Genomic DNA, 24,704 nt, shown 5'->3' with positions numbered 1-24,704 from the left:
CGCAAACAGATCCACTTGCGCTTGGCCAAACTCCCTCCATATCAGCTCCACCACCTCGGGGTGGAGCCTCCATTCCCCGGGCCTCAGCCCCTGTCTCGACAGAGTGTCTGCTCCTATATTCTGGACCCCAGGAATGTAAGCTGCCCTGAGTGACAACAGCTTCCCCTGGGACCACAAGAGGATATGGCGTGCCAGATTGCATAATGGGCGTGAGCGCATATAGGTTTATATATATATATATATATATATATATATATATATACATGATTTATATAGGCGACTACCGACGTGTTGTCCGTATGTACTAGCACATGGTGTCCCCTGAGATCTGTGATAAAGCTCCTCAGAGCCCGGAAGACAGCTAACATCTCTAGGCGATTGATATGCCATGAACGATGATGGTCTTCCCACAGACCTTGAGATGAGCGACCCTCTAGAATCGCTCCCCAACCCGTGAGGGAAGCATCCGTCGTTAGCAGTTTGCGACGACAAGGAGCTCCCAACACTGGGCCTTGGGACAGGAACCAAGGTTTCTTCCACATAACCAAGGCACGTAGGCATCGCCGCGTGACCTTGATTGTGCTAAATGGGTTGCCCCTCGGGGAAAACCCCCTGGTCCTGAGCCACCACTGCAGGGGCCTCATGTGCAACAGTCCAAAAGGTATCACGTTGGAAGCTGCTGCCATGAGACCCAACAGTCTCTGGAATGTTTGACAGTGAGTAGCTGGCCTAGCTTTACACTTTTCACAGCTGCAAGGATGGACTCTATACGTGGCGGTGACAGGCGCGCATGCATCGACACTGAATCCCAAACCACGCCTAAAAAAGTGGTCCTCTGAAGTGGAGAAAGCACACTCTTCTTGGCGTTCAGCCGTAACCCCAGCTCTTTCATATGGGCGAGGACGACATCTCGATGCCGAATCGCCATCTGATGCGATTGAGCTAAAATCAACCAATCGTCGATGTAGTTCATTATGCGAATACCCTGAAGGCGCAAGGGCGCCAGAGCTGCATCCACGCATTTGGTGAAAGTGCGGGGTGATAAAGCTAGACCGAATGGAAGAACTCGATATTGGTATGCTTTGCCCCCGAAAGCAAACCTCAGGAACTTCCAATGACACGGACGGATGGAAATATGGAAATATGCGTCCTTGAGATCTATCGTGACAAACCAGTCCTCGGACCTGATTTGTGGCACGATTTGTCTCAAAGTCAACATTTTGAACTTGAGCTGCATGACTGACTCGTTCAGAACTCGAAGATCTAAAATGGGACGCAATCCCCCGTCCTTCTTTGTAACTATGAAATACCGGCTGTAAAACCCGGATTCCCTGTTGGAGGGAGGTACATATTCTATGGCCCCTTTCTCTAACAGAGTGTTCACTTCTTGTTCCATGACCAGAACCTGCTCGGAGTCCACCACTGTGGGTAGGACCCCCATAAACCAAGGTGGGCGTTTCTTGAACTGTATTTGATACCCTTTTTCTACGGTCTGCAGGACCCATCGAGAAACATTCGGCAGTAGCTTCCACGCTGTCAAAGATTCTACTAGAGGTACCAGTCTCTCGAGACTGGCTTCTGGATTTTGTTGTTGTTGAGTAATTGGTTCGTCGCCCTGTAACGGCGCACCGGCAGGGAACGACTGAACGGACTGCTCTAACACCCTCCTCAGAGGGGGCGGGCATCCCGAGGCCACTACGTTTCCGGGTGGTCCTTGAGATATGTGCTCGCCGGAGACTGCTGCGCCCTGAAACACCGGAGGCGGCAGGGTTGGCAGAACGGTCCCCTGAGGGTACCGAAGGGAGACGGGCACCGTATAAGGAGGTGTTGACCGCTGCACTTCGGGGGGGACTACCCTCATTGTCCTGAGTCCTTGGAAGTCAGGACTTTTTCCCAGCAGCCTTCTTGGCGGTAATAACGGTCCGCAGATCCGTTCTACCCCTCGAAGGCTGCTGGGTTTGAGCGTGCCTTCCGTGTCCCTGAGATTTTTGTGGGGGAGCACGGGAGGACACGCTCTGTTTTTGAGTGGCACGATGTTCAACGCTCTTTTTAGATGAGTGAGGCTGCTCCCGCTCAGCAGCCTCATAAAAAGAACGGCGGGGAAGTTTTTGAAGGGCGGCTGCCTGTTTAGAAGCTTCCTGAAACTTATCTACAGCACTATTCACCGCATTACCAAATAAAAGTGGAAACAGGTGCATCCAATAGAAAATGTTTTTCTTTATCTTTGATGTTACTCAGATTGAGCCACAGATGCCTCTCAGTGGCCACCAGGGCTGCCATAGGGCGGCCGATGGATTTAGCCGTCTCCTTGGTGGCCCTGAGAGACAAATCTGTGGCTCTACGCAGTTCGCAAACCACATCGGGACCAATCCCCCCGCCCTCATCTAAATCACCCAGTAATTCTGCCTGGTAGGCTTGCATCAAAGACATGGTATGCAAACACGCTGCAGCTTGACCAGCGGCGGAATATGCTTTATTAACCAGGGAAGAAGTGACTCTGACTGGCTTGGTGGGTAACATAGGAGCCTTCAGGGAAGATGCCGTTGCTGGAGAAAGATAGCTCGCAAGCGTCTCCTCCACCTTCGGCATCTCCCCATAACCATGCTCTTTATAATTGGAAATAGTGGAGTAGTGTGATGTTTGTGCACTGTAAACTCTGTATGACATGGGTTTCCCCCACGATCTCCACACCTCGGTGCAGAAACCTTCTGCGCTGAGGCTGTGCACGAGATGGCAGAAAACGTTCGTCGAGCTTGCTCTTCGAGCGAACGTCCTGCCTATCTTCTGGCCACTCAATAGATAGTCTTTCGACAGCTCTTGTCACGACCAGAGCCCTGGGGAACGCGATCCTGAACGTTCTGGAAGAACGCCAGGCGGGATCGGAGCGTACGCAAAGGCAGCGCGTCACAATGCTCACAGCCAGCACCCTCGAGTGCTGACTGGGCATGCTCCTCACCCAAACAGGCAACACAAAGGACGTGAGTGTCCCCACCCGTTAAATAACGCGGGCAGGGGTGCACACACAACCTAAACTGCTGCTTGCTCGCCATACTGAATATATATATATATAATATAGACAGACAACACCAAATAACGGGACAAATTCACATAGAGCGCTACTGAAGACACAGAAGCTTTCGCTTTCTGTTTTCAGGCAGGCTTTATAGTTTCCTGGTACGTGACATCTCTGACGTTCCGCCACGCCATTGGACTGATTTTACATGTGCTTCAAGACGTCATCACGCAAAGCGTTCCCATAGCGTCAAATCTCGACGCAACGCTCGTTCCCTTGAAAGGGAACTTAGTAGATTACGTTGTATAATTTATTTAAATACACTTCTTCCATAAATTTTGCATCTGAAAGGGAAACTCCTACATACGTTTAAGCAATAAGGTCAGCCGCAACTCAAAAAATGACTGTGTCTGTCTTTTCATTGCTATTTTTTCACTGCGTGTCTTCAGTAAACCTGAAAGTAGTTTTTTAACACCAAAAGAGGAATTGAGTTGGTGCAAGCTGTTAGCTGACATGAACGCGCTATATACATAAATGTTTTCCATAGTCATTTTAGTTAAAGGTTCAGTTGAGGAAACCAACAGAACATTGACCGATGAAATACGGTTTGTATGCGCAGGTCACATGCGGACTGAATTTGTTTTGCACTAATCAGTTGTTCCATAAGGTGGCAACACTGGCCCGGCTGTTGTTTCACAGTAGAAAATGAAACTAAAGAGATGGAACAACAACAATATACTGAAGACTGCAACAACAACAAACACACATTGACAAGCATTTGTGTGAGGGGTGTTATGAGAAAGCCGCAACTTTATTTTAAAAGAAGACATTTTTATCAGTCATAACTTCTGGAGAAAAATAGGGTAAACACTGGACATAGATTAAACTTTCTAGAGTGCATGTGTCGACCGTCTGCGTTTGTGCATGCTATCAAATGGAGTATATTTTGAAAGGCTACGAGTTCAACTGTACGCATATGCTAGCGCACGCGTTAAAGAAAACTAAGCATACTTTGGGCCTAATGCTCAAGGCAAGTTTAGTGGTGTAGTGCAGATCTAACCGCTTTCTGAAGCTCAGTGTCCAGCTCCTGCAGTCTGCTAGAGGAGCCCTCCAGTTTTTGGAGATCACACTTGATGTTCTTCAGTTCCTGTTGTTTCTTGGCCTGTATGTCTCTCTTCAGCTCAACGGTTCTCTCTAGACCGGTCTTCTTATCACGGAGATCATCGATGCTTTGCTGCTTCTGTGCCTCTTTCTCCTGCATATCTTGCTGAAAACAAGAAATTATTATTAAAAATGGCAACATGCAACAATACTAATATTGAACTATTTGATACACTGCCGATTTTGCAGGTTTTTCTACTTACAAAGCATGTAGATTTCTGTAATTTTTATCATAGGTACACTTCAATTGTGAGAGACGGAATCTAAAACAAAAATCCAGAAATCACACTGTATGATTTTTATAATTTGATAATTACCATTTTATTGCATGACATAAGTATTTGATCACCTACCAACCAGTAAGAATTCCGGCTCTCACAGACCTGTTAGAATTTCCTTAAGAAGCCCTCCTGTTCTCCACTCATTACCTGTATTAACTGCACCTGTTTGAACTCATTACCTGTATAAAAGACACCTGTCCACACACTCAATCAAACAGACTCCAACCTCTCCACAATGGCCAAGACCAGAGAGCTGTGTAAGGACATCAGCGATAAAATTGTAGACCTGCACAAGGCTGGGATGGGCTACAGGACAATAGGCAAGTAGCTTGGTGAGAAGGCAACAACTGTTGGCGCAATTATTAGAAAATGGAAGAAGTTCAAGATGACGGTCAATCTCCCTCGGTCTGGGGCACCATGCAAGATCTCACCTCGTGGGGCATCAATGATCATGAGGAAGGTGAGGGATCAGCCCAGAACTACATGGCAGGACCTGGTCAATGACCTGAAGAGAGCTGGGACCACAGTCTCAAAGAAAACCATTAGTAACACACTACGCCGTCATGGATTAAAATCCTGCAGCGCACGCAAGGTCCCCCTGCTCAAGCCAGCGCATGTCCAGGTCCGTCTGAAGTTTGCCAATGACCATCTGGATGATCCAGTGGAGGAATGGGAGAAGGTCAAGTGGTCTGATGAGACAAAAATAGAGTTTTTTGGTCTAAACTCCACTCGCCATGTTTGGAGGAAGAAGAAGGATGAGTACAACCTCAAGAACACCATCCCAACCGTGAAGCATGGAGGTGGAAACATCATTCTTTGGGGATGCTTTTCTGCAAAGGGGACAGGACGACTGCACCGTATTGAGGGGAGGATGGATGGGGCCATGTATCGCGAGATCTTGGCCAACAACCTCCTTCCCTCAGTAAGAGCATTGAAGATGGGTCGAGGCTGGGTCTTCCAGCATGACAACGACCCGAAACACACAGCCAGGGCAACTAAGGAGTGGCTCCGTAAGAAGCATCTCAAGGTCCTGGAGTGGCCTAGCCAGTCTCCAGACCTGAACCCAATAGAAAATCTTTGGAGGGAGCTGAAAGTCCGTATTGCCCAGTGACATCCCCGAAACCTGAAGGATCTGGAGAAGGTCTGTATGGATGAGTGGGCCAAAATCCCTGCTGCAGTGTGTGCAAACCTGGTCAAGAACTACAGGAAACGTATGATCTCTGTAATTGCAAACAAAGGTTTCTGTACCAAATATAAAGTTCTGCTTTTATGATGTATCAAATACTTATGTCATGCAATAAAATGCAAATTAATTACTTAAAAATCATACAATGTGATTTTCTGGATTTTTGTTTTAGATTCCGTCACTCACAGTTGAAGAGTACCTATGATAAAAATTACAGACTTCTAAATGCTTTGTAAGTGGGAAAACCTGCAAAATCGGCAGTGTATCAAATACTTGTTCTCCCCACTGTGTATATATATATATATATATATATATATATATATATATATATATACACACACACAAAAGAGCGTGGACTGGGTGGTAAATGACGTCCTGCAGTTCAATTATCTACCATAGTTTGGTTGAGGGCTTCAGTGTCCTGGTCCAGTCTCTCTTTGACTTGTCTGTGGAAGCTCTGGAGTTGTCTTTCGTTAAGAGGTGTCCGATCATAGCCCTCCAACTCCAGGGAAGACGCTAAACTCTTCACCTGGGTGTCCCTCTTTTCAATGTTCTGTGTGTGTCTATCTGCCTCCGACTGCAGACGGCCTTCAAATGAACAGAAACAATGACGATGAACAGTTCTGAGAAAGAATAAACTTTTTTCCTGCTAAAAATGCATTTTGAGCAAAATCACTCGATGTGAAAGTATTAGCCTAGCCTTTTAGTGCATGTCTATAAGTATAGTGTACTTTAGGACTGCAATAACTAATCTATAAAATCTAAATTTCTTAAGTGAAGTAACTTTGCAGTAGTAGTAATTTCAATTTAAAAAGAGGATAAATGATGAGGGTAAGTGAGATAAAAGCAAAAATATATGTGTTTAACACCAAGTTGCCCAAAGCTCGAGATGAGAGCACTTTATATAAGAACTTCTAAAAAGGTCATGATCATGTTTGTATGTGGCCTGCAGGCCTTGCGTTATTTAATGGGGCTAAAATATATATTTTTTCCCACTTAATCATAGAAGTAATGAACAGATCAAAATAGCTGCTTGTTGAAACTCTAGTGAATCTACCCAATACCACCTTCCTGTGACTTACAATAGCAAGTAGCAAATCAGGCTGCGATGTAAACTAAAATAAGGACGTCACTATTCTTCTATTGACTCTTTTAAATACTACAATCAACGAAACAACCATTTGATCATATATAGAGAACACATTTCCACCACACAACAATAAATGAATAGCAAAGGAGCAAACGACTACCTTGCTCAACTAGCAAGTCAGATTTGATGCGGTTCATCCTCTGGCATTCTCGGTCAGCCCGTTCAAACTCGCGCTGGCACTCCGTAAGTCTCCGTTCCTTCTCTTTGACAGTCTGCTGGTGGTTCTGATACATGTCCTGCAGCTGATCATCTGAGCCCTGAAACACCTAAAAACACAGCACAACACAGAGTCAAGGCGCCCCAAGGAATGAACACACGGTGTGCTGCAAGGCTCTGTCTTAGGCCCTTCGTTTTTCTTTCCGTACATGCTCTCTTTAGGTGATATGTTTTGAAAACATGGTATTACGTTTCATTGTAATGCTGACAACTCTACATTTCTACAGACTCCAGACATTTTTAATATTGATGGTTTTCTCTCTGTTTTATTACAATTTAAGAAGAAACCTTTGGGGAGAGAAAGAGGGGAGGAATAAATCGAGACATGACTCAGGTTGAACTCAAATCTGTCACTTGGGGACATTTAATTTAATATTCAACAATATTATTGATCTGCCTGCATTGACACCATTATATGAGAACTGAAGTGAGCTGGATGATGACATCACTGTTTTCTCCAGAGCTGCTATATATAGGCTATATATATATATATATATATATATATATATATATATATATATATATATATATACACTCACCTAAAGGATTATTAGGAACACCTGTTCAATTTCTCATTAATGCAATTATCTAATCAACCAATCACATGGCAGTTGCTTCAATGCATTTAGGGGTGTGGTCCTGGTCAAGACAATCTTCTGAACTCCAAACTGAATGTCAGAATGGGAAAGAAAGATGATTTAAGCAATTTTGAGCGTGGCATGGTTGTTGGTGCCAGACGGGCCGGTCTGAATATTTCACAATCTGCTCAAGTTACTGGGATTTTCACGCACAACCATTTCTAGGGTTTACAAAGAATGGTGTGAAAAGGGAAAAACATCCAGTATTTGGCAGTCCTGTGGGCGAAAATGCCTTGTTGATGCTAGAGGTCAGAGGAGAATGGGCCGACTGATTCAAGCTGATAGAAGAGCAACTTTGAGTGAAATAACCACTCGTTACAACCGAGGTATGCAACAAAGCATTTGTGAAGCCACAACACGCACAACCTTGAGGCGGATGGGCTATAACAGCAGAAGACCCCACCGGGTACCACTCATCTCCACTACAAATAGGAAAAAGAGGCTACAATTTGCACGAGCTCACCAAAATTGGACAGTTGAAGACTGGAAAAATGTTGCCTGGTCTGATGAGTCTCGATTTCTGTTGAGACATTCAGATGGTAGAGTCAGAATTTAGCGTAAACAGAATGAGAACATGGATCCATCATGTCTTGTTACCACTGTGCAGGCTGGTGGTGGTAGTGTAATGGTGTGGGGGATGTTTTCTTGGCACACTTTAGGCCCCTTAGTGCCAATTGTGCATCGTTTAAATGCCACGGCCTACCTGAGCATTGTTTCTGACCATGTCCATCCCTTTATGACCACCATGTACCCATCCTCTGATGGCTACTTCCAGCAGGATAATGCACCATGTCACAAAGCTCGAATCATTTTAAATTGGTTTCTTGAACATGACAATGAGTTCACTGTACTAAAATGGCCCCCACAGTCACCAGATCTCAACCCAATAGAGCATCTTTGGGATGTGGTGGAACAGGAGCTTCGTGCCCTGGATGTGCATCCCACAAATCTCCATCAACTGCAAGATGCTATCCTATCAATATGGGCCAACATTTCTAAAGAATGCTTTCAGCACCTTGTTGAATCAATGCCACGTAGAATTAAGGCAGTTCTGAAGGCGAAAGGGGGTCAAACACAGTATATAAATAAATTAACTAAATTACTAACTTTTTTTTTTTTTAAACGTAGTTTTTTTAAAACGTAGTGGATGGACCTCTTTTATTTTCAAACAATATAAAACAAATGACAAAGATAAGCAAGCAAACGCAAACCCCTCATTCCAACATCAGATGACCAGCAGCAGTTAATATACCAAAACCCTAAATTACTGAACATCCTGTACATGTTTTCTATGCAAAACACTTCCTCTGCTTTCACATGATCATTATCTGGCATTTATGACTAATACTGAGAAGCAGTGAAAGCTTCATAACTGATGACTGATGTTTAAAAAAAACAAAACCTTGGGTTACCTGCTCCATCTTTTCCTCTAGTTCCCGGTTATCATCCTCCATCTGTTGCTTCCTGCTGTCCAGAGCTTTGATGTCAATTTTCAACTTCATTATTTTGCTGAGGCTGCTGTCTATGTCATTCAGTCGGTTCTGAAAATATGGGGAAAGTGTGTTTAGTGAAAATACATCACATGACTGCATGAGTGTATGGGCTAAAATTCAACTCATGTGCAGTCACAAGCACACATTTGGACTATTTTACAGTGGGACTCATCTATCTTTTGTTTTTAACTCAACTGATCATAATGTGAAGCTTCTGTTTTTGCACTGATGTCAGAGTTATCAATAATTTAGGATCAATTTGATCTTTTAGTTTGGTATCAAAATAATAAGTAAATAACAAGTATCAAATAAAACGAAAAAAATAATAATATTAATCTTGATGACCTTTTTATTAATAAAGAATTTAGGCTAAATGACTGGATTATTTAAAAATATACATTGTGCTACATGTTAATGTAAATACATGTAAAACCTATTTTTACATATTTTCTAAAACATATTTTCAAAGACAACAATCTGCACTACAATCATAGGGTTGGACGATATGAATAAAATCTTATATCAAGATATAAGTAACTGCAGTAGAACAAATAAATCATAAATGCTACATAAACTGTATAAAGTAATCAAATGTACAAAAAAAAACTATAGTCTTCAATGGGGAAGTTAAACATAAATTTCTTCTTATTAAATGTACAAAAGTGATTTAGTCAGTGAGAGATTTTCTCTCTTTTGTAGTTTGATTATCATGAAAGACAGACAGCAGGAATATAAGGCACTTTAAGACCGAATACCCTGACCCAATATATTGTTACACATGCGTTTTCTTTCTCAGCTGTTTACTTTCACTTAAGACATAAATGAATGTGTTTAAGACAGGCATTTTGACAAACAAGTGTGTGTATTTAACCATTCAAGGCCAATGCTTGAAAACGCATGCAAATGATAAGTTTTCGTGACCATGCCGCACAGCAACGTGACGTGAGCGTGTAACTGCGATAGAGACGATAGTCCAAAATTTGTACCGGTTAATCATGTTTACCGGCCCACCCATACACCTGCCTCTATTAAATACAATTTTAAATATTCATTATCCAAAACAATCAACTGCCACAGACCTCAAAAATGGAAAAACCTCTATTCTAAAATCCCACAGAAAATACCCATGGCGTTTAGACTTCAGATGGCTCAGCCAACAAATTGCCATCACAAATTCTTGGTGCCTCACCTCCAGTGGGTCAATCTGATTCTCGATGCGTTGGGCATTCTCTTTGGAGGAAGAAAGCTGAGCCTCTTTAGTGGACAGCAGCTCTCTAATCTCTAGGGCTTTATCTTTGTTCTGTTTTAGGTACTTGAGCTCCATCCTGCAGGAATTAACAGTCTGGGCCTGCTTCTGTCTCAACGTCTTCAGGGTGTCCAATACCTTAATGTACCTTTAAGCAAAAGGTTTTGGTTATTTTCAGCCATTCATTTGCAATGCCAACTTAATATGAGTAAATGACGCCACAGGACAAGCCAATATGCAAAAAAGTCTGTTTAAATAGACACTCATTTATCGCCATCTACTGGTGTAGGCCTACAGAATTAGACCCACAGAGTTCAAAGCTTCTCAGGCATGATTTTTGAGAATTTACAGTATTTACAAAACATATATTGTGTAGATAATACACAACATTCATTTATAGGGTAATAATATGCATTAAATGAAGGGGAAAATAAATAATTATATACAAATGTCAAACTTTTAAAAAGACTTTGGAATGGGATGATGTTTTCTTGTAGGTTTATATCATTTAATGTTCTAATATATATATTTTTTAACACATATTAATGATTAAAACTTGATTGAAAATTTGAATGCTGTTATGGGGACGATATATCTATGCAGCAAGAATCAATTTTCCTAGATCTTTTGAGATAAAATGGCTTGATGAACTCATAAACTGACTGAAAACATCCTTCGCACTCCAAAAGCATTATTGCCATTATGACTAGACACAAATTAAAGGCATTCAGTGCTGTTGCCCATTAAACATCTGTGAAGGGGATCGTCTAATTCTAAGGTTCAGAGAGAGGATGTAAAATGAAAAACTAAAACATGATGCAGATTGTACCAAAAGAGTCATATGTGGACCTCAGGAAAAGAAGAACAATAATAAAAAGTACAATATGACCCTTTCAGTGAGAATGAAGCTTCAGTGAGAAAGTTGAAAAATACCTTGTGGCTGAGAAAATCTCATCAAACTTCTGCTTGAGGGCTTTCCCTTCACTGAGAGGCCAGTTGGACTCCTCTTGGTGGCAGAAGATGACATGGCTGATGACAGCTTTGGAGACGCCCAGGGATGAGATCATCTCACGGTCTAGTTCAGCACATTTAAACCTCTGGATCTCTTTCTCTCCGTGCCTGACATCAAGAGAGGTCAAGATGTATTAACATCCAACAAGAAAACAAGTCCTTCAAACAGGCTACATCATTTACACTTTTCATGGGCCAAGTGGGAGTAAAGGGTTGGGAACCGAGAACCGAGAACTGGAAGTGTTTTTTGAAAAATACCGGAACCGTCCGGAATTCCTAAGTTTTGGTTCCAAAAACGGTTCTGGTGCGATGTGTGGGCGAAGTGCTGGGAGTTTATCCTTTAATAGCAATGTCTCACCTCATGAATATTATAGGGCACCTATTATGCAAAATCCACTTTTACATGGTATTTGGACATTAATGTGTGTTGGCAGTGTGTGAACACAATCACCCTACAATGATAAAAATCCACCCTCTCCTTTTACTTTAATCCCCATTTAACCAAAGCAGTCTCATTAGACATGCCATTTTGATTCTCTGAGCAGTCATACTGTCATACATAGTCATACATCATACTGCTCAGGCCCCGCCCATGGCCGCTGACTGACAGTCCTGCATTACCATAGTTTCCGCCCTCAGCGAGTTGTACGCTATCCGCCATTTCCTCCGCGCTCGAGCAGCTCTAGTGACAGTGTCTTGTAAGCAATCCTGGTGTTCTGTTGTTGGATGTAAGAGTGAACATAAGAGTCACATTTTCTCCCATGTGCCACAAAATATACCTAAATTCATTTATGTCTGCGCAAATCAATTCACTCCAGACTGCACTCCACACGCCGGACCGATGGCTCACGGACATTTCTCTGCACCACATTTCCCTTCAGCCTAGTCTCATACCGATCATTTCACACACACACACACACACACACACACACACACACACACACACACACACACACACACACACACACACACACACACACACACACACACACATTATCAGTGTCTTGTGTTTTGTCCTTGTGTCTTCGTTCGTTTGTTTGTTTGTTGTCTGGGAGTAGTCGGTCTTTCGGCGAGTAAATGCTGCGTCTGCCAAACAGAGCAGTCGAAGAGCGTCTGCTTATGATTTTATGGTTGTGAATAGGGGGATTATGTGAATTATGTGTTTGCGGGGGGGCCGGGGGGGGGATGTGGTTGTGCACACATGTACAAACATACTTCACTGTGGACTGTCTTACTCATTGGCACTGTAAATAAATTACACCCTGCATGGGAGTGCTATGTGAGTAAGCCATCTTTTTTTTTTTTATCCTCACAGACTCCAGTTACTTTTTCCCTTCCCCCCAAAGTGGTGGCAGCGGTGGGATGGCAACTCACAAAACAGCGCCAAAAGGCAGAAAACCCAGGGCTGGGTTACGGTCACAGATGAAGAAGGCGACGATGGAGAATGTGGCTTGGAATTCGGCAGAGACTACAGAGGAAGAGGAAGTGATGGCAGGGCTTCCTGATACCTCGAGAAAGTCCAGGTCACTACGGACTGAGCCAATGACTCCAGACGCTACAGCTGGTGAGGGAATGGTTTCCCTAATGCGTCAGTTCCTAGACGTACAACAGCAGAGAGAGGAGAGATATATACAGGAGCTCCGGGCTCTATGCGAGTCTTTCCGGCAGTTGACCCGTCCTGCTGAGACGTCCGACAATGAGAGCTTGTGAATGGAGCTACCAACACCAGCTACACAGAGGGTATTCACACAACGCAGAACAGCACACGCCAAAGACTCCCCAAGTGTTCCGGTGCTGAGAGAGCCGATGCATAAACAAAACAGAACCAAAGATGTCAATCTTCCAGCAGGGGGAAGACATTGAGAATTATCTTCGGCGGTTCGAGCATCTGGCCAAGACCATTGAGGTGGCCTGAGGAGGAGTGGAGCTATCATCTCCATTACTGACCAGGCAAGCATTGGAGGTGTACCTTGCGATGGATGAGGAGCTGGCAGAGGTGTATGTTGATCTGAAGGAGGCGTTTCTGGAGAAATTTAACATCTCACCAGAAACCTACCGGCAGAGGTTCCAACACCTACTGTTCCAGCTAGAGAGTCGCCATCCGAGACTTACCATCACCTAAATAACCTGTATTAGCGATGGGTATGACCGAGAGAGCATTCCAAGGAGGAGATTGGTGAGGCCATTATTCTTAAGCAGCTACTCTGGTTGCTTCCGTATGATGCTCGCACCTGGGTAAGGGAACATGAGCCAACTTCAGGACTGGCGGTGGCTAAGCTGGCTCAGCAATAAATGAACGCTCATTGGCGGAGGTCCACACACTCAACAATCTAAAGGTAATGTTTGCACGCACTTTGGGGCTGAGAGGGGTCGTGCTGAACTGTCAGACAATGCAAAAGCCCAAAGTCAACAGGGGGGAAAGAACTGGTATGCTTTTACTGAGTTTTTAAGAACATGGTTGTAAGCAAGGTGCGATTTGCCAGGGGGGACAGGGATTTCCCTCAACAGTAATTAATGCTACTTCACCAATAGACCATATAAAAAATATAAAATAAAGATATGCAACACGCACGTTTAAACGACAAACAATAAAATCAGAACTAGCACTTCTGCTCCTGTATTGTGTGATAACATGTTTCAGTTACGATCCTGGTTGCAGTGGCCTTAATGCATGCATGGCTTTTCAAAATGTCACAAAGCATTTTGATACTGTTTGAATGAAATATTGGAGTTTATAATTGAGTTATTTAGCACACCAGGGCGAGTGGCGCTACGCATTGTTCTAAAATCGGGTTTTATTCTGGCATGTTGAATTAACGCTCGACAGACGCGGCGGCGCGTTCACTTGGATTAATTTTTCTCATAACAGCTAAAAGAACTTAATACACTCCGTGATTTTTTGGTCACACAGATAAGAGTTCTTCTGAGTTAAACTGTAAATGGTCTTTTATTCATGTATACACACACAATAGGCTAACAACAAAACGTTTTCTGTCGTCTCTGTCTCCGGGAACTGCACGCCACAAAAATTAACCAAAACTAGGCCACTTGCCTCAGCTCAGTAACGATAAGAAACATGTCTAAAGTTTTAAATGTGAACAAATATTCTCTGATTATGTATGAAATCAACAAGAGGCACAGAGGATATATTCAAATATGTTTAGCTATCATGTGTATGAGCGCTTCCCAATGAGGAAAGGACAAGGCAAGAGTGAAAATCTTGCTCTAATGAAATGTAAATTGCCCTGAATTAAAATGTAAAAACAGATCAAATAATTTCTTTGTCGAAATGTTGCAATAGTTTAATTTAAGTTAATAAATTTATTAAAATGTATTATCCTATAAATGTTATTTAGTTTAACAGCAGCACAAAATATCCCACTGTGGTTCGAGATTTATTTGATAATATCCGCCCTCTGCTTTATTCACAGTTCACACACTGGTTGTAAGGATCCAAAGATTTTGTCAAGAATATTTTGTTCATGACAACAAATGAACATGAGTTTGTATTTAGTTTTGCTTGGAAAAATTTGGCCTAAACCGAAGTAGCGTTTTAATTCTTCAATTACTGAAATAATGAAGTATTTAGTTGTATTAAATATTACTACATGGAGCCTAAATTATTTAATTCCTTCATCATCAACACTTTAATAAAGCGAATGTCTAGAATAGCGATTTAAGTCTGAATTGCGACTTCTCTTTGTCTCAGACGCTCCTCTCCTCTCAGATAGCCTATGGGTGGTTTGGAGGGGCAGTTCAGTGGCTTTATTGTGGGGGTGCACGACAATAAGGTGTTAATCGCCCCTCTTTCACATGGAGAGTGTTGGATAGCCAGCCTGATGATACAGATTTATGTAGTAGAAGTTCCTTTCAGGATAAATCTCTCGATGTGTCCAAATGTAGGCCCTATCTTATTAAATTAGCTAAAGGTTTAAATTAAATTAAAGGTTTTCATTTTTTTATTTTTTTTATTTGAAGTGTTCAATCCAGTTGTTTCAATTGGTTTTAGAATGTTTGAGCAGTGTGTATGATTGTCAACAATATGCCATTATCTAAACATAAACTGTTGACGAAACACGTCCATGCCAACTAAACGAATGCGAGTGAGCAGCAGATACAGAGCTCTTTAATTCGCGATCAACCTCGTTTTATTGTAAGATGAATTCAACAAGGTGTTTTGTTTCTTTTAAGCAACAAAAGGCTAAATAATTTGTTACAATTGTTCCGACTCTATTTAAACATTGAAATGTACGACAGGGTTATATTATAATTTTAGTGTTCTTTTACATTTTCATTGGTTTTTATATTGAAAGCAATACTATTTAGTTAGTCTATAATTTTTATTGTAGCCAAGTCATCAAAATGTTAAGAGTCTTCTTCTGTGTTGTTTAATGTAGGCCTATGGATCTGTTTTGAAAAGTTTATTTCGTTGCTATGGGTATCACTGTCAGTCATCTAAATTTCTGCCTTCAGAAATCTGCCTTCAACAGCACCAGAAGATTTTGTTGTCTGTGCAGCAGAGGCTCTACTGGAATGTAGCAAATTTATGTTGTAATGTGCCATTAATAATTAAACAAAACCCTTGACTTTAATAAACTGTTATCTATTTAAGCATCAAGAACGGTAAAAGATAAAAGCTGTCGGCCAACATCGGTTAACAGCATATAGCTATAGGGTCTACAATGTTATCATCTAAACGCGTGTTAATAAAAATGACAGACAATGAATTTCAAACCTCCGAAAAGTGTTTCGAATCAATAAATGCACATTTCAAAAGTTTTTATTTTCGACAAATATTAAACTAAAGACAAAATTATGAAATGAGTTTATAGAGCTGAGTTTCGAACTCTGAACACTTGAAGCCCCATGAGGCACATGATGTAGCGTTGACCACAGAGCTATCGTCTTTAAGCTTAACATTTTACGCTCATGCAAAGCCTTATTGATGTAACATTTTTCTATTGCAATGTTTTATGTTGAACTGTTTTCATTATTTATTAAAGAAAATTATGCTAATCATAACAACCTACTGTAAGCAATTTAATTCTTAAAATAATAAAGAATGCTAAAACAAAAATGCTGCTAACATCGGTTAGCAAGTCCTGACAACGTTTTAATTTAACGATCATTTAGTTTAATTTATTTCACTGTTGTTTCAGTTAATAAATCTAATAACAAATTAAAATAACACGAAGTATACGCTAATACCTATATAGACGCATAACCTATTGAGATGCATAGCCTTTATAGAAAAACTGGGCATACAATGATAACGTTTAGCCTACTTTGCTTAAATTTAATGCAATAATAGAAGCCTACATTTGTTTCAGTTCTAAATGTGTACTGTTATTTCAGTATTGTTGTTATGAAGTCGTTTAACTAAAATGTTTCACTTGAATTTACCTGCTATCACAGCTCTCAATGAACCGCGGCAGATTATGCACTAGAGACAATAAACTGACACTTTTCAAAGTCTGTGATTATAGCGCCACTTAGTGGTAAAATGCAGCAAATACACATCCCCAATATAATCCCAGTGGGAATGGCGCCAGTAAAAGTATTATTCTGGTTGACTACCAACTGTAAAATGTACCTGTTGAATGTTGCTATAGTAGACAGTTTGCCTACAGACAAGACTTGACAGTTTCTTGACAGAATTCTAGGACAAGACTTGACAGTGTTAAATGAACTTTTACAAGCCACTGATAAAAGTCTCTGAAAATGTTGCCACTGTAACCCGTTAAAGTGTCATGTCCTGCCATTACTTGGTTGCAGACCAGGACAGGTCTTCAGCCGCTGTCAGATCTTGATGGTAGTCTGTTGCTGGGTGGGACCAAGGGCCCGAAAAAGTCACACTGACAAAGAAGGCTTGAGAACTACCTCAGTACACCAGCCTATGATGCTTCTGTAGAGGGTCTCGATGTTAGTGGCTGGCGGGTACCAAGGAATATTGCTGGGTTACAAAGAACTGATGAGACTTTGAAACCTTTGTTTGAAAAAGCTGCTTCGGCTAAACCATCCATGTCTGTGTAATGAGAGGTATGAGCTATTGAATAATGTGTTGTATTTGCAAGCCAATGATGTGACCTGTCTTGTTGTACACACTTGTTGTCATCAACTTGTCTTGCACTTAGCACACACAGTTCCATGGGCTAGTCATCTAAGCCAGCGTTTCCCAACCGGGGTGCTGCTTGTCGAGAGATGGAGTGCCGTGTTTTTAAAATGTTAAAACTGCTAAAAAAAATGTCCCTACCTGTTAGGATTGGCACAGGTAAATATGACATTTATTATGGGCTTATGTGAAGATTGTTTTAAGTTGACTTAAATTAAAAGTTGTTTTATTTTTTGGAGCCTAATAATGTTAAAATTTGATAGCTTTCAATTATACTGTAGTGTTGAATGGCGATAATTACTGTTTAAAATTGGAAAAAAAATAATCATTGAAGACATCAGTAGCAGTATTGGTATCAGTGATACTGGCCTTTATTCATAAAAATATGCCATAAAACAATTATTTAAAATATACTGTATTTGTTGTTTCTACATTAATTTGGAGCTTAACTGTGAAATTATTACATTATAAAATATATTAAAAACATATATTAAAAATAAGCCATAAAACACAAATACACTGAGTGAGTGTCAGGTTGCAGGCACGGAGACAGAGGTAAGTGAATCCAAACACAGTTTTATTCAAATAGACAAGAGTGCAAGGTGAGTAGAGTTCAGGTGCAGATTCGGTGAAGATCACTCAGTGCGGGGCAGAGAACAGGTGAGCATGTTATCTTCAGGTTAGTTGATGTCAAGCAGTTACAGTTCATTAATACTTGTCTTTTCCCTTTCAGATGCAGTCGCTAGCAAGCAAGCTCGGAGTGAACACAGGAAGCTCAGGAGGATACAGGATCACTGGTAACATGGAGTCAAACAGGATTTCTGGAGACAGCGGAACAATGATACAGAGGTTAGTGTTTCACAGGTGAGTATACGTTACTTTGCGGAATCGTGATGCATCAGAGACTTCAGGAGACAATGGATAATGGTCTGTTCCTGTTGGAGGCTTGACAAAGAACTGAGGCTATGGTGAGTGTTTTATAGAGCTTATTGATGAGGCTGCTGATTGTGAACAGGTGCAGGTGATTATACTCAGGGGAGAGTAATTGCAGGTGCACCAGAGAGGATTCTGGGGAATGTAGTGCAGAGACAGACGGTGAACGTGACATAACCACCCCCCCCCCCCTCCCGCTAGGCGCGACTAGCGCCGTACAAATATACCAACAAATGGGGTGGGAGGGTGGGCATCCTGGACTCCAGGACAGTCCAGGCGGAGCAGGCTGGTCAGGGGGCCATGGCAGAACCGACCCTTTGGGCGGCCATGGCGGAGATGACCCTTCGGGTGGCCATGGTGGAGATGACCCTTCGGGCGGCCATGGCGGAGATGTTTTTTCAGGTGGCCATGGTGGCACTGGGAACCTCGTCGGAGAGACCTCCGTGGTCCCCCTAGCAGGTATACTGCGCCCCCCCAAAATTTTAATGGGGAAATTGACAGGAAAGGGGGGGTCCGGCAGCAAAGAGGGTCCTGGGCTGGGCAGGACCAGCGGCGAAGGAAACTCTGGGCTGGACAGGACCGGCGCAGGATCAGCGGGCTCTGGCGCAGGATCAACAGGCTTTGGCGCAGGATCAACGGGCTCTGGGCTGGGCAGAACCAGCGGATTGGAAACCTCGGGGCTGGACGGGACCAGCATATCAGGAAACTCGGGGCTGGACGGGACCAGCATATCAGGAAACTTGGGGCTGGACGGGACCAGCATATCAGGAAACTCAGGGCTGGACGGAACCAGCAGGGAAAACGCTTTTGAGGAGACTGGCTCTGGCTCTTGCTCGAAGACTGGCTCTGGCTCTTGCTCGAAGACTGGCTCTGGCTCTTGCTCTTGCTCGAAGACTGGCTCTGGAGGCATGATGCTCTCAGTCTCGGCAGGCATGACGCTCTCAGGCTCGGCGGGCATGACGTTCTCAGTCTCAGGCTCGGCTGGACTGGCGTGAAGTGCAGGCTCGGCTGGACTGGCGTGAAGGCTCGGCAGGACTGAGGGTGGAAACATGTGGCTCAGGAGAGGATGGAGCTGAGGCAGCCGATAGGGAGGCATGTGCGGCCCAGACACACATAATAGCAGCAACATACGGGTAAAGGGTAGCATCTTCAATCTCGACAGAACAGACATGCAGGACAGACTGCTCAGGGGTGACCTCCGGAATTTGGGGAATGCAGGAAGTCTTCTTCCTCCTCCGTTTACGAGAGCGAGGGGGCGTTGCAGCGAATGATGGCTCTGGGTCGGCGGGATTGACATGAAGCACTGGTTTGACTGGGCAGAGGACTGATTCGGTGGGTTTAGCTGAGCTGATGAGATGAGGATCGGGCTGGATGTGAAGATCTGGCTGGACGTGGAGATCAGGCTGGATGTCTCCCACAGTGAGTGAGGAACCACACACCCACAGTGTGCGGTCAATGAATTTGACGAGAGGTAGGTCGAGATCATCCAACAGCAGTATCTGGGCGAGTGGATCATCTAACCCGCTCCAGAACTGCTGTTGAAGGAAGTCCTCATCCCAGTTCCCATCCTGGTAAATGTGAAGGAACACTTCAGCAAATTCCTCCAGAGTTCTACCGTTCTGGTCGACATAGTGGGTTCCGAGGGGTTCGCGGAAGCGCTGTCTTCGGGCTGTGTAGGATCCATAGCGGTATTGGTCAAGCCTTCTGTCAGGTTGCAGGCACGGAGACAGAGGTAAGTGAATCCAAACACAGTTTTATTCAAATAGACAAGAGTGCAAGGTGAGTATTCAGAGTTCAGGTGCAGATTCGGTGAAGATCACTCAGTGCGGGGCAGACAACAGGTGAGCATGTTATCTTCAGGTTAGTTGATGTCAAGCAGTTACAGTTCATTAATACTTGTCTTTTCCCTTTCAGATGCAGTCGCTAGCAAGCAAGCTCGGAGTGAACACAGGAAGCTCAGGAGGATACAGGATCACTGGTAACATGGAGTCAAACAGGATTTCCAGAGACAGATAATTGAGCAATGTTTATTATGAATAAAAACCTTAATCAAATATGTCATCATATAAAGTGATCTCTTCAGAAAATATTACTGATTCCTTTCAATGGATGGACAAAAAAAAAAAAGAGATATCAAAAATATATGACAGTAGGCGGTTCTTCCCTGTGGTGTTGAAAATCGATATATTTCAAGGTATCGTATCAAAGTAGTATCGTGACAACACTAGTGTAGTGTGCCACAAATTTTTTAAAATTTTCAAAGGGTGCCGTTACTGAAAAAACTTTGGGAAACAATGATCTAGACCAACAAAAGACATATGCACGCATCAGCACACGTTTTCACTGGCCAACATTATATACTGATGTACTGACACACTGCAACACATGCACCACATGTCAGAAAACCAGTGCTGTGACCCGGCAGAGCAGAGCACCCTTGCAACCTCTCCCTGTGATTTCTGAATCTTTCAGGCGGATCGCCATGGACATTGTGGGGCCATTGGATAAAAGCAGTGCAGGTCACCAGTACACCTTGGTAATCAGTGACAACGCAAAGGAGGTATCCAGAGGCTTTCCCACTCCGCACTGTCACCACACAAAAAATCGTCCATTGCCTTGTTCAACTTTTCTCCAGGGTAGAATTACCAAAAGAAATATTGACAGACCAAGGCACTAACTTTACGCCATGGCTCATGGGGCAACTGAACTGACAGTTGGGCATCACCACCATGAGAACAAGCCCATACCTCCCACAGACAGACAGCCAGGTGGAAAGGTTTAAGCAAACCCTCAAGAATATGCTGTGGAAGTTTGTGGCAGACACGGGACAAGATTAGAACAGGTGGCTACTTTTTGTTTTCTTCGCTTACAGAGAAGTTCCTCAAGCTTTGACAGGTTTCTCACTGTTTGAGCTCCTCTATGGTTGGCAAGTGCAAGGACTGCTGGACCTGCTGCGAAAGAGATGGGTGTAGAGTCCTCTAGCCAAGACTGAGGAGAAAGGCATTGTGCAGTATGTGTTGGAGATGAGAGACCAGCTAGAGTAGTACCGGGACCAAGCGAAAGAAAACCTCCAGGTGAAACAACAGGCACAGAAGCGGTGGTATGATCAGCAAACAAGACTACGGCAGTTCCAGCCAGGACAGAAGGTGTTACTCTTACTAGTCTTCCCGGGAGAGCTGTCGTGGAGCGCACCTGCCGCACGATTGAGCTTACCCGGAATATAAATGGTGCACAGTGACCTGAACTGACTCTAGAGGAGGAGATGGTGGACGAGTTGCAATATGCAAAAAGGATTGGGCAATGGGGCACAATTGACGCTGTGCTTCCCGGAGTAGAACTGACCGCTCGTGCTGCTCTTTTAGGGATACAGCTCTTTTAGCTGAAGCACCTAGGGATGAATGCTGCACTGTCTGTGCCCAGTGCGCTGAACGCACACACAGCTGAAATGCGCCTTCACACCAGCCGAGTAGAACCCACGACGAGCTGAAAGGAAAGCAAACAGTAGCAATAACAATTGCTGTTTTTGGTGTAGAACTCCTAATAGCAATGAAAATTGCTGTTTTGCTCTCTTCTTTTTCTTTAGAAAATTTGCACTCTTATGTGAAGGTGATCTACTGTAGAAATGAGCGATTGCTTGACAACCACTCGGCTTAGAAGCAAAGTATGTATGAATTGAGTATACCGGTCCTATTTATACCCGTATTGTCTGAGGTGGGTGTGATTCGGCATGCAAATCTCACTGGCCAATGTCCATTGGCTCGTTTTGTTACCACTTGGAGGTGATTGGTCTCCCAGGCAAGACCCCATTACATCAGTATCATCGTAACGTCAAACGTGACTGACTGAATGGGAACATAATATTTTTACAGTATTGCTACTTTTACTGTATTTTTGCTCAAATAAATGAAGCCTTGGTGAGCATAAGAGACAAAGACAACTTACTTGATGAAACCCTCAAGGAATTTGAACTCAGTTTTCTTTCCCTTCTGTGTACTTTGCATAGACTTCTGGACTAACACAGCATCGCCATTCACATCTCTAAACAGGAGTCTGATTCGTGCCTGTACATCCGTTTCATGAACATCCTACAACAGAACAACATTATCTATAAAACTCTTTAAAAACTAAGTGTCATACTCCCCAGCTCTTGCATGGACAATACGAACCAGTGCTTGCAAGTTCGCAAAAGGTGAATAAGACAAGCAAAAATATGTGTAATTGAGAACATTTCTATAACAGCTTATATTTGTTTACTTGAATTACTCCTATCAAGGACCTACTTTGGGATCGTGGACAAAGGCGCTTCCTTTACTTCCTGGTGGAAAGTCTCCTGAAGTGATGTATTTGAGACACTCAATAATGGTCTGGAAATTCATAAAAATAAATAGTTAATATCCACCTTATTCCTGCACCCCATGGTGCTTTGTGTGAATTATGGGAGTAACTTCTGTTAAACTGTAAACAATCAGCGAAAGGGTTACTCTATAAAAGCTGTAACAAGGTATGGTACTATGGGAAGAAGGAGGTGGTAACCGGCGAATGTTCACACACTTTTCACACACTTTAACTACAAAATTGTAGTTGCATAATTCCTGTTACACATGTACTTACTGAAGTGAAAAAAGTGTTGTTACCAATGTCCTGTTACATATTTGTACACATACCATTCCGTGGGTTGTTACATATGTGTAGTTACACAAACATTACAGCTGTAGATACTATGTACCAGTTTGTAATTACACTGTAGTTACATACTATGTACACATGTAGTTACCATGTACGTTCACAGGTATTAGGGCCACTTCACTTTAACATTATAAAGTTATAAATATGGGTATTTTTCTTACAAAAACCCATGGCTTCGTTTCTGAAGGTCTTTATTTACCCACTGGAGCCGTACACATTTCAGTAACGAGGAATGGGTCGTAAAACTCGCTTACTTATGCGACATATTCAACCTGCTCAATTAACTCAATCTGTCACTTCAGGGGAAAATGACAACAGTCTTCAAGTTGGCTGATAAAGTAGCTGCATTTAAAGCCAAACTGGATTTGTGGTGGACGGCGCGTGAACAGAGGTATATTTGACATGTTTCCAACATTGGCAGGGATTTTGGAAGAGACTGAGCCCGAGCCTTCATTCTCCCAGCTGATGCACGATCACCTGTCTTCGGTTTTAAAAGAGTTTGAGCGCTACGTCCCAACCACAAAAGATCCACAAACTGCCAAGGAATGGATTCGCGACCCATTTGTTAACAAACCAGGTGAATCCAGCATGTCTGTGCAAGAAGAAGATCAATTGCTGGAGATCGCAAATGACGGCGGCCTTAAAAGTATGGTCGAGACAACAACTCTGCCGGTGTTCTGGATAAAAGTCATGGCAGAATACCCTGAGATCGCCACAACAGCACTGAAAACCCTGTTGCCATTTCCGACACCCTATCTGTGTGAAGCGGGGTTTTCGGCAGTGACAGCAACCAAAACAAAACTACGGAGTAGACTGGACATAAGCAACACACTTCGGGTGTCCTTGTCTCCCATTAGCCCTAGATGGGACCGTCTCGTTACAGAGAAACAGGCTCAGGGCTCCCATTGATTCAGCGTTATAGTGAGTTGTATTTTTCATGCCCTTTATATTTGTTTTTGTGGTGTATCTTATTTTGAAGGCATGTTTAAACGTTACCATAACGACCAGAGAGCATTAGGGGGCAGAGAAGATGTTACTCATGTTATGCTGTTGGAGGACGCTGCTAATAAAGTTGCGAGTAGGCCTACACATTGGATTCACGTCTATTATTATATTTAAAAAATACCCCAGTTTTTATGCCGGTCATATCATTTTATTTTGTTGTATTTATCCGCCACACCTTAAAGGCCGGTCCGTGAAAATATTGTCTGATAAATTAAACCAGGCCGTGGTGCAAAAATGGTTGGGGACCGCTGATGTAGAGCACCCCAAATTGGACACAAGGCTGTCTCCGCAACGCTTTATCGTATTCAGACTTGGTATATACAGAGAATGTCTAATAAGGCGAGAAGTTTCACTCTCAGTACACTTCCGGCTTTTGAACTGGTTGCAGTTCCACTCTGATTCCATATGAGGGCGCTCACAGGACGAGTGCAGAATGAATGGAGGTCTAAGGCGCTATACACATCAAAATCCACTTTTCTCAGGATATAATTTTTTGTGTAGTAATTTGAATGTTGTATTCGAAAGGAGATGCAAAGAAATGACACATTGCTGGGTGTTAGATTTTTTAGAGTC

General features: G+C 42.9%; 1 protein-coding gene across 4 annotated transcripts in view; it reads right to left on the bottom strand.

Annotated features, from left to right (window-relative positions):
- Positions 1-24,704, bottom strand: part of LOC311097901 (DNA repair protein RAD50-like) — a 67,773-nt gene that overhangs the window by 35,056 nt on the left and 8,013 nt on the right. For 3 of the 4 annotated variants that reach the window (XM_084137875.1, XM_084137877.1, XM_084137876.1), the window contains exons 3-10: positions 22,721-22,804; positions 22,383-22,525; positions 11,318-11,503; positions 10,328-10,532; positions 9,058-9,186; positions 6,892-7,057; positions 6,036-6,229; positions 4,074-4,280 (exon numbers count right to left, since the gene is read on the bottom strand). In XM_084137875.1, the coding sequence (XP_083994001.1) occupies positions 4,074-4,280; positions 6,036-6,229; positions 6,892-7,057; positions 9,058-9,186; positions 10,328-10,532; positions 11,318-11,503; positions 22,383-22,525; positions 22,721-22,804 (1,314 nt within the window). The remainder of the gene's footprint in view (positions 1-4,073; positions 4,281-6,035; positions 6,230-6,891; positions 7,058-9,057; positions 9,187-10,327; positions 10,533-11,317; positions 11,504-22,382; positions 22,526-22,720; positions 22,805-24,704) is intronic. The other variant, XM_084137878.1, reaches the window with a different exon arrangement.

The sequence above is a fragment of the Abramis brama genome (genome assembly GCF_963993115.1).
Source record: "Abramis brama genome assembly, chromosome: 15".
Classification (NCBI taxonomy): Eukaryota; Metazoa; Chordata; class Actinopteri; order Cypriniformes; family Leuciscidae; genus Abramis; species Abramis brama.
This window is presented reverse-complemented; position numbering and strand designations above follow the sequence as displayed.